The 11,365-nt window shown below is 52.8% G+C and overlaps 1 protein-coding gene across 1 annotated transcript in view; it reads left to right on the forward strand.

Moving 5' to 3' along the window:
• Positions 1-612: 612 nt before the first annotated feature.
• Sulf2 (sulfatase 2) overlaps positions 613-11,365 on the forward strand; it is a 57,216-nt gene continuing 46,463 nt past the window's right edge. The window contains exon 1 of the mRNA XM_032904781.1: positions 613-893. Within this exon, the coding sequence (XP_032760672.1) occupies positions 719-893 (175 nt within the window). The 5' untranslated portion in view covers positions 613-718. The remainder of the gene's footprint in view (positions 894-11,365) is intronic.

The raw sequence follows: 11,365 nt of genomic DNA on the forward strand, positions 1-11,365 counted from the left end.
CAAGCGTGGAATGCTCTCTCTGCAGTCATGTTCACTCCGCCAGGTCAATCTGATAGGAACCCTTCCGCCCTGCTGCGGGATCAGGGGATGAGGACCTTGCATACTTGGCCCTGTGAAGTTGAGTAATTAGCTTGGCCATGGGGAAACTGGGGTTCTTCTGTCTGTTTATGAGGACAACAACCCCCAACGGGCGGGTCTGGTCCAAGAACCTATGACCATACAATCCAAAGCATCCCAGTAACCTGAGCCATCTGTTGCTGGAGCTGGAAGGCAAGAGGCAGGCAGAGGTGCTGGTGACTTGTCCCCTTCTGTGTCTGGGTAGGTGGCTACTCAGAGCTCTTGTCTGTTAGAGGGTTCTGTTCTATGCTTCAGGGCAATCTCTCCTGCAAGGGAGTCCCTGTGGATAGTTCTACTGCCAATCTGCCGCTACGACTGCCCCTACGGTAACTGTAAACATTTCTCGAGCTTAGCCAGCGCCGCGTTCATGCCACTGTCACTGTTCATGACAGTGTGAGAAAGTCCGTCCTGGCCCACAATGTCCCTTCCTTGTATGAGGCAGCATGCGAGCCCAGCGGGGGCAGCTGTGATGTCAGTACTAACTCTCGTCTCTCCCTCTCATCCTTCAGATCCTGAGGGAAGAGGGGAAGGAATCCCAAACTCAAGAAGCCACCTCAGCCTCTGCATCCAAGAAGAAGCAACAGACGGGCAAGCCACGCCAATGGCACCCCCTGGCCTGCCACTGTGGCTGCTGTCCACCGCTCTCTTCTCCCTTCTGGCTGGCAGCTCAGCCTTCCTCTCCTATCCCCGCCTGAAGGGCCGCTTCCAGAGGGACCGCAGGAACATCCGGCCCAACATCATCTTGGTGCTCACGGATGACCAGGACGTGGAGCTGGGTAAGTGGCTGAACTAGCCAGGGACACCTGGGGCTCTAGAGGAGCCATGGTCCCCACATGGTTCCCATAGAAACCCCAGGTGCCAAGCAGTCGTGTAGACTTTGCGCCTGAGCAAGTGCAAGCCAGCTCACAATTGGGGGCCTTGAGAATGTGGGTTCGTAGTGACCCTCAAGGGTAGGGATCCCCAACTTCTCCATACAGAATGATTCCCCAATGTTTACAACATAAGGAAAAGAGAAACAGTTTCAACCATTTTCCCTCCCAAGCTACTGGGCCATGGCCTAGGCTGACAGCTAAGCCGTCTCCTGTCCCTTCTCATCTGAGCAATGTCACAGCTTTTGCTCTTTCTGCTGCAAAAAGCACCTGTAGGAGACACCAAAACTGAGGCCACCAGAAGGGGCTTCCAGAGTCAATCTAGATGTGTTCTCGATCACCTGTGGGGCGTCTCCCAGTGACATCTCTCCTCCCTATGTCTTCTCACCTTGAGGTCAATGTGTGGGTTCCGCCCCAGCTGAGCCCTGTGTCCATGCTGTCCCATAGGAACACTCGGCCCTCTGTATCCTCCGTTCTCCATCTGCAGATTCGACCAAACACACATCAAAAACATCGGGAAATGTGTGGGCATTCTCCCTAGTCATTAGTCCCTGAGCAGTACAGTAAGACCGCCTGCAGTGTCACAGTCATCTAGGATGAATAAAGGGAATGTAGGTTATTGGCAAAGAGCAGAGCAATTAATATGGGGGTCTGGACACCATCAGAGCCTGGTCCCCAGCACTGAGGGACAACTGTGCAATCTAAGCCACAAATACGAGTGGCTGGGAATGTGGCTCCGTGGATAGAGCACTTGCCTGGCTTGTGCAAGCTATTGGCTCTGATATCAGGGCACCCGAGGCATCCCACATGGCCACGTGGTCAGGTAGCACCGGTTTAATGAGAACAGTAGGTGTTTGTTCTGCCAGGTGCTGGGAGCCGCTGGCGGGATAGGGGTGGGGCTACCATGCTGGCAAAAGGATACAACATTGACGTAAACCAAGGTGGAGCCACTGCGACCAGACCCGTGAGCCATGTGACCCCAGTGAGGGAACAGAGGGACATTGGGTTGGGATTTTTGTTGTTGTTGTTGTTGTTGTCGTCGTCTTTGGTTTTGTTTTGAGACAAGGTCTTGCTATGGAGCCCAGTTTGACCTTAACTCAAGATCCTCCTGCCTCAGCCACTTGAGTGTTAGGATGACGGCATGAGCCATCACACACATCTTGAGTGTCATTCTTCGTGAAATGGGTCAGGAGGGTGCTTGTGGCGTGGCCTCACTTGAGCTCCCACAGGACCCCACTGCTATGCTGATGACATCAGGGACAAGAGCAGGGGCAGAGGAACAAGAGGGACAAGGATGAAGGTTCAGAGTGGGGAGGGAGGAGGCCAAGCCGTGCATTCTTGGGTGCATGGATGTTGGACCTGACCCAGCAGTGACTAGATGGTGACTTTCAGGGCAATACCCTTGCTAAGCCAGAATCGCATCACAACCTCGAATCTGACTCTTAGCAAAGCAGTATAAGCAAGCAAGCCAAGAGTCCATGGATGACATAAACTGGGGAGACAGAATAAACCATGGCTGACTATAAGAAGTCATCCCCCTATCCCCTTCCATCTTATGAATGGAGAGAGTGAGGCACAGAGATGTTGCACCGCATATCTGGTTGCACAGCCAAAATGGGTTGAAACGGGATCTGAACCTAGAACCATGACCTTCACCACTGCTGTGCCCAGCCCATTTCCGGGATGGGTGATGGGCTGTCAAAGAGTGTCCATGTGGATGCTTTTTTTTTTTTTTTTTTTTTCCGGAGCTGGGGACCGAACCCAGGGCCTTTCGCTTCCTAGGCAAGGGCTCTCCCCCTGAGCTAAATCCCCAACCCCCATGTGGATGCTTAACTGTCGCAAGTACTGTGGCTGGCCCAATCTGCAGACGTGTTTCTTTGCTCACAAGAGTGGGTGTTCTGAAATGTAAATTTCAGGGAGCCAGTCAGTCCGGACAGGGACTCACACATCCTGTGCTATGACAGCTCCCGCACACAGCCCTGGGTGACAGAGATTGGTCCCCACCAACCGTTACCTCCTCAAGTGCCTTGTCCTAAGGAAACAAAACTGAGCCTCGGTGAGGAAGGTGGGCGGGGCGTAGGTAGTTGGGGTGCTGATGGGCTTTTTATAAACCAGACAGACCCAGATCAATAATGCATGCTCCCAAAAAGCTTGGCCCATTATCTCACAGTTGGCCACCACTGGCAAGCAGAGGGTGGTCCTGAAAAATTCATCGGCTGCTATTTTCTGCTTGTCTGTGAGGGCCTCTGGCTGGAGGCCTCTCAACAGAGCTAATCTTAGGCTTCTTTCCAGTCCCAGGTGGGGACAGCTGTCCACTCTCATCAGGACCCAGTGAGAAGAAGGGCTCGTTCTATCTCGTGGTCACCTCGCCTTCCTGGCGCTCTCAGCCCTCCAGTTGTCCTTTGGGTGTTGGGTCCCCCGAGCATTAGTGAGTGAGCACCTAGGTTGTCCACTTGCAGAGAGTGAGGAAGTCTTTGAAGATACACAGGAGCACCAGCAAAACAATGAGATGGACTTATATGTGACACGGCAGTCCTGTCCCACACTGGGCTGCGCACAGGGAGGCCAAGGAAATGCCGGGTTCTGCTGATGCTGGCCAAGTTAATTGGACTCAGGCCAACTTCAGGATGTCTCCAGGGCTGAGCTGGCCTCTGAGAGAGCCTAGGGAGAATCACACATACCCTGAAGCAGAGCTGTCAGATAGGACAGTCCCATCATAAGTGTCAAAGGTCAGCTATGTGGGACTGTCAGATGGGCCATTAAGGAGCTGTGGGGACAGGTGTCTCATCAGATACGACAGCTCACAAATGAAGCCAGGCATGGTTGTATATGCCTGTCACCCCAGCACTCAGGAGGTAGGGGCAGGAGGATCCCAAGTTCCAGGCCAACCTAGGCTACATAATGAGACTGTCTCAAAAAGAAAACAAAATCGGACAGGCACAGTCCCAGCACATCAGTCCCTCCTTCCGGGTCACAAGTGACTTCCTATAACTCAGCCCAAGCAGTGTTGGATGACGTGGAACCAGCAACTTCCGGGGATGGAAATATGAAGTTCAAGCACACTTGGGGTTTTATGTGCATTTAGATCCAAGATCTGCCTCCTCCAGATGCCACCAGTCTCTGTGTGACCTCATCCCTACCTCCCTCCAAGCTGGCTCTGCCTTTAGACCAGCTCACTCAGCATTTCCGTAGGATGGCCAGTGCAGCCAACAGGGCTATTAGACAGCCTGGAAACCCCGGAACTGGGATTGAGGGGAGCCGGGCAGGTTTCCTTCAAGGGAAACTAGACAATGGCTCTGGAGGACTCCAGCAAGAGGGCACTCAGGCTCCCCCCACATGTCTGCTGCAGGATGAGCCACGTGCACCACACCTGCTCCCTCACCCTCAGTCACTGAGCACCTGGAATTAAAGACCCGTAACTAGCAACAAAGTAACCAAGTAGACAGAATCTTGACTGACGAGCAAAGAGCAACAAAGTAACAGAATCTTGACCAATGCAGAGCCGCTGCATCTAGCACAGCCGTGTGTCAATAACCGAGACAAAACACACAACATAAAACCCAGGGCAGTGGTGGTGCACTCCTGTAACCCCAGCACTTGTGAGACAAGGACAGGAAGACCTCTGAGTTCCAGGACAGCCTGGTCTACAAAGTGACTTCCAGGACAGCCTGGGTGGGCTACATAGAGAAACCCTGCTTCAAAAAACCAAAGCCAAACTAAAACAACAATAAGAAGAAAACACACACACACACACACACCACACACACACACACACTGCATATGACAGGGGACAGTGGTGAGAAAGGAGCAGAAGTAAAGCAGAGAGAAGGGGGGACCCGAAATTTTATCTATAAAGATCTCATTGATAGAGGGGACACAGGATCAAGAAAGGCGAAGGAACTTACCAATGGGAATTGTAGGAAGAGCATTCAAGCAGCAGTAACAGTTGGCACAAAGGCCCTGAGGCAGAGGTGTGCAGGCTGACAGGGTGGCAGAATGTGTGACCCAAGGCACAGAAAGTGGCAGGTCTGAGGGGTGCTGATGGTGATGTCCATCATGCAAGGATGTGAGACTGAACCAGGGAGAGGACTGGAGCTTTCTGGGTAGGGTGGTGTCTGACGGATCAGAGTCTGATTTCCATTTCACTATGTGGAGAAAAGGCTGACTGTCCAGTGAGGCGGGTGAGGGGTCTACTGCTATCCAGGCACAAGAGGAGCCCAGCGAGGGCTGTACTGCAGTGGCCCAGGCTTAAAGGCAAAGCTGGAAAGATGCTCTATTGGGTCATAAGTGAGATCTGTGGAGAACATCTCCAGGAACTGCATAGCTGTAGGGATAAATTGGTGGGGTCGCTCGGTGCCCATGCCAAGCACCAAGCGAGGAGCCACTCCACAGACAGCCACGGTGGAGTCTGAAACCGAAAGCCAGCCTTGATTTCTGAGATTCGTGTGTGTAGTGGGGATGGTGGGACAGGGTACAGCTTCTAGGCGTCTTTGCACCTTACTGAGAGAGACACTGAGGACTTCAGGTCCCCCGCTCTGATGTCCACATCCTGTGCCAAGCAGACCTAGGGAAGAAGAACCTAGCAGCCCCATTTTCCACATTCCACCCGGGAGATGGGGGAACTACACTCTGTGCTGCAGACCGATAACCAAGAGATGGATCAGAAACTCTCAGCTCTCACGGGGGCCAGATGGCAGGCAGCCCAGGACGGCACGCCCAGATTCCAGGCAGCAGTTCAGGGCAACTTCATCCACCTCCAACGTCCATTCTGAACATTCTAGCTGCCACTCACCAGCGAAAGGAAGGCGTGTGGATGCAGGTTATCTCAGGAATGGCCCATCCTGGGTTCAAACTGCCAAGTGCATTCCTGTGAAGTTTTTCTAGTTTTACTCACCAACTCGGGGGTTGAGGGGTGGATTCCCTTGAATTCTAAAAAGTGTGTCAGAATTCGGTTTAGCTGCTTGGGAAAGAAAAATGAAACCTAGCATGACTTTTGCATCACATAAAAATGTCTAGTGGTCCAGAACTGGTGGGGTAGCGTCAAGAACGGACCATACGTCTCTAGCTTCCTACTCTATCATCATCCCTTCTGTGTAACATCTGTCCTCAAAAACACCGTGTGCTTCAGAACAGCTGCTGGGTCTCCAGCTGTTACAGCCACGTGCTTGGCAACGGGAATCGAAGGGCAAAGGGCAAAAGAAGCTAAAACAGTAAATTAAGACCAGCCTTTGAGGACCACGCCCCAGCAGTCACATGGGATGTGGACATTCTTACGTAGTCACGTGATCTCCAGTGTGGGCCAAGTCCCAGAGGGCTTAGCGTCTTTGTGAGGGTGTGAACAGGCGTGGAGAAAACTCCAGGGAGGACATTGTGCCCTCAGGTTAGTTACTGGAACCCGGATACAGAGCCACCCCACAGTGTCATACCCTCTGCCCACACCCAGAGAGGAAGGAGGGGGAAATCAGATCCAAGCCTCGATTTCCTTCTCTGATCTCCTGCCAGGACCTCCTGTGAGCCAAAACCAGTGGGTGCAGGAGTTTGTTGGTGCTGGCCATTCTCTGAGGACAAGGGTGCTGAGGTCAGATGTGATTGTTGGCGACACACTAGTCACAAGAGTCAGTCGTGGGCTAGGTGCACTGCGAGACAGAGGCTGGACCCACTGAGAAGGAAGAAAGGGAAAGTGTGGGTGGGGCAGCTGGGGCCTGAGCCACACAGGACAAAGACAAGGGTCCCGGAGGGGACAGCAGCTGTAGCACTGAGAGGTGTGGTGAGATCTGTACACTGGGGAGCGGCTGCCCACGTGGACGGCTCCAGAAAGAACACTGGGGGCAGGGCGGCAGGTGCAGAGGCACCACAGTCTCACCAGGATCTTGGCGAGCGCTGCCCAGGCTGGGGAGGAAGGGGACATGACAGGGAGATGTAGGGACCCAGGTGAGCCATGCATGAAGGTCAGGATCTTGGTATGTGGCTGACGGGAGACCGTGGACATGCCCTGAGCAGGCAGGCGTCCTGTTGCAAAGGTCCTAACTGTGGGTAGGGAGGGGTTGGTTGGAGGATGAGAGTGTGAAGAAGGGAGACCAGCTTGGGGGTGGGGAGGGGCTGGTCAGATGGGGCTGGTGCTGCCGAGCAGGCAGCTGAGGGAGAGCAGCAGTGGACCCCCATTCTGCTTTTGGGTAGGAAGTACATTGTGCCAGGCAGGGGCTACAGAGCTAATCACGGTGCTTTATGCAAAGACAGAGCTAGAGGAGGAACAGCGGCGTCTTAGTTAGGCTTTCTGTCGCTGTGCCAATAAAGCACGATGACCAAAATCAACTTGGAGAGGGAAAAGTTTATTTCATCTTAACAGCTTTAGTCCGTCATCACTGGAAGCTGGGGTGGGAACTGGAGCAGAGGTCATGGAGGAACTGTGCTTACTGGCTTGTTCCCATGGCTTGCTCAGCCTGTAGCCTTATAGGAATCAGGACCACCACCTAGGGATGGTACCGCCCACAGTGGGCTGGGCCCTCTCTCCCACCTTAACCACCAGCCAATAAAATGCACCACAGGCTTGCCTCCAGGCCAATCTGGTGAGGTCATTTTCTCAATTGATGTACCATCTTCCAGAATGACTCCCGCCTGTGTCGGTTGACATAAAACTAGCCAGCCACAGCTAGGTTGCAGGCTTCGCTTCTCAGGTGTCACTTTTAGTGACTTGGTAGCTGGGTCTGTGACATCCCCGCCCCCCAAAACCTGGGGCAGCACTCGCAAGCACTATGTCCTTAAATACTTACCTGGTATAGCGAGATTGCTGTACATGAATGTGCCTGTCTGAGAGTAGGGACCAGTCGTTCAGAGTTCCCACATTTACACCCTGCCACTGAGGGACATGGCTGGGGTTCTCTCCCAGAAGCCTCCACAGCAGAGCCAGCAGATGACAAAGGAGAGACTGACAACTTAACTATGAAGTTTCATTCCAGCATCAGCAGCTGAGTTCAGTGTGGCCTCCTGGGCATCTGCCTGGTTGATTTGGGGTTTTGTAGCACCAGCTTGATTTTGGAGTTCCCCAGAGTCAGAAGGGTTCCCCCTTGACACCATCAGCCAGGAAACCGTATCTGAGATGCTGGTTGTGGGATCCTGTGCTATTCATCTGGCCCTGAAGAGCCTGGAGCTGACAGTGTCTACTGCACCATGAACCTCAGCTCCTGCCTCTGCCCAGATGTTGCTTCTGGCTGCTGCTGTCTGCCTCCCTCTCACCCCCTGTCCCTGGACAGAACTATTCTGGGACATCTCGTCTCCCAAAGTTGTCAAACAGGTATCTCTGGAGGAAGGTGACCTATAGGAAGATCCCTTTCCCATGTAGACATTCCAGGGACACTCAAAGCTAGGTGAGGGCTGCCACATGACCATCGCAAGCAATGTCATGACCTCGGGATGGAGCAGGACACAGATGCTTCTTACCCTCGGCCTGAGCTCACGACCTGTTGTCCCATCTGCACCCTGGGGTCTTTGACTGCTACAGAATGGTCCCTTCTGTCTCTGCTTCTGGGTACCTTTGGGCAGAAGTAGAACCAGCCAGGCGGTAGGTGCACCCTCTGTCTTTCTATCCACAGCCAGCCCCGTTCCAGGCCACAGGAAATGTGGGTGGGTGGGTATCCTGGGGGGGTGTGCATCAGGACCCATGGGGCCATCCAGAAGGTCAGCCATCCATTCGATTTTCTCAGCACTCCAGCAGTGTCTCCTGGCTCAGGAGGCGCCGGGGTTTGAACATGCTGGGCACAGTGCTCCGCCGAGGCGCCACATCCCCAGCTCTGCTTTGGTTGGTTGGTTTGGTTTCTGCAACTGGGTCTCTTCAACTTGTCGTGCAACTAAGGATGGCTGAACTCCTCCTGATCTTCCTACCTCCACCCCCATCACTTCCTGCTGACAACACCCTACCACCACCCTCACATTCGGGAGTACACACACAGAGACACACACAGAGAGACACACACACACACACACAGACACACACACAGAGACACACACAGAGAGACACACAGACACACACACACACACACACACAGACACACACAGACACACACAGAGAGACACACACAGAGAGACACACACAGAGAGACACACAGACACACACACAGACATACACACAGACACACACAGACACACACAGACACAGACATACACACAGACACACACAGACACACACAGACACAGACAAGACAGACACACACACACACACACACACACAGAGAGACACACACAGACACACACACAGACACACACACAGACATACACACAGAGACACACACACAGACACACACAGAGAGACACACACAGACACACACATACACACAGGCACACAGACATACACATAGACACACACACAGACACACACACACACACACACACACACACACACACAGAGACATACAGACACACAGACACACACAGACACACACAGAGAGACATACACACAGACACACACACAGAGACATACAGACACACAGACATACACATACACAGACACACAGATACACACAGATATACACAGACACATACACAGACATACACACACAGAGACACAGATACAGACACACACACACACACACACACACACACAATTGCTGAGATTACAGGCACATATCACCACCTGTTGCTTTTTTATGTGGTACTGGGAATGAAGCTCAGATCCTCATGCTGGCGTGACTGGCACTTTACCCACTGAACCACCATGGCAGCCCCTGGAACCATGACTCACCATAGTCTTCCTCAGGATCAGAAGGAAGCATTTCAATTAAGGGCGTTAATGTATTCACCTTCATTCCAACATGGCCGCCCAGCCACAGTGCTTAGTATTTGTTACTAAGAGGCAAGAGTCCGCCGTGTCCAAAGGTCAAGTGCTCTAGAAGCCTCTATGACATTCCAGAAAAATGTCCTGGTTTTCAAAATACAGGTGGGGAGCCACGTTCTTCAGACACTGGGAAAACGTGACTAAGTGCTCCGGCAGTCTGACTGTGGCCTTCAACTGTGCCTGCCCCTGTGTTATTCTCAGGCACCTCGGTCTCCACAGAGAGGCGGGGGTCTTTGCCCAAAGGCTCTCACTGGAACATTCTGTGCTGGGTTATCTGTGGCTAAGATAAAAACAGAAAGGGAAGGCCAGGGGCATTCCCATGAGGCCAGAGGCACACCCACTGACAGCCGTGTGCTCAGTCCCTTGAAACGGTTCTTGGAAACTTTGAAATAACTCAGAGCAAAGATAATCCTTCCTCCCTAGTCAGTGGAGACAAGTGGAGGACACGGCAACCTTAAGGTCACCCAGCAAGAACCTCGGAGGAGATAGTATGCGTTTGTATTTGAAGAAACCGGAATGTAATGAGGGTTGGAGCTGCGGCAGCTGGTGCACGGGTCTGAGACAGGGGTGTGCTTGGGGTGTTCACACTGTGGCTAGAAGGGTAAAGTAGCCGGAAGGGAAAGGCGGGGCTATCAGGACAATGACTTTCCAGGTCCCTTGGGTTCTATCTATTCTATCAGCCTTAGTTCAGCTGCAACAAAACCACACCAAGACCAAAAAGCGAGCTGGAGAGGAAAGGGTTTATTCAACTTACACTTCCACATTGCTGTTCATCACCAAAGGAAGTCAGGGCAGGAACCTGGTGACAGAAGCTGATGCAGAGGCCATGGAGGGTGCTGCTTACTGGTGGCTTGTCCCTCGTGGTTTGCTCAGCTTGCTTTCTTACAGAACCCAGGACCAGCAGCCTAGGGATGGCACCGCCCACTGTGGGTGGGCGGGGCCCTCCCCCCTTGATCACTAATAGAGGAAATGCCTGACAACTGGATCTCATGGAGGTATTTCCTCAAGGGAGGCTCCTTCCTCTCTGACTCTGGCTTGTGCCAAATTGATACAAAACCAGCCGATAGAGTGGACTTTGCCTTTTGCTCAGGGTGAGGCACGAGTTCAGGGAGAGTGCCGGGAGAGCCATGACGACATTGCTTAATTTGTTAGCAATTGCTCTCTGTGGAGGGAAGGACAGCACAGACGATGACTTCAAGCATCTCCTGCAGAAGTCCAGGCAAGAGCTGGGGTACTCACATGCAGATTAGCGTCAAGACTCTGAGGTTAGTAAGTCTGGTTGTCTTTGTCCCCCATAACAATCTACCTCCCACTACTTTCCCAAGGAGGCCCCGCCCTCGAAGACTCTGTTTCCCCATGATGTAAAACAAGCAAGCATAGGTCAGCATCGTCTTAGATAGCTGTCCAAAGAGCCTTAGGAGTTTATTGCGTGGGGGTGGTATACACCCCACCCCAACCCTGGGTAGCAACTCTCTGGGGAAGAATCAGACAAGAGCTGTCTCAGCACCAGGGATGGCAAAAGTTGCCTCATGTTTTCAATCCTGAGAGTCCC

The sequence above is a fragment of the Rattus rattus genome, chromosome 5 (assembly GCF_011064425.1).
Source record: "Rattus rattus isolate New Zealand chromosome 5, Rrattus_CSIRO_v1, whole genome shotgun sequence".
Lineage (NCBI taxonomy): Eukaryota > Metazoa > Chordata > Mammalia > Rodentia > Muridae > Rattus > Rattus rattus.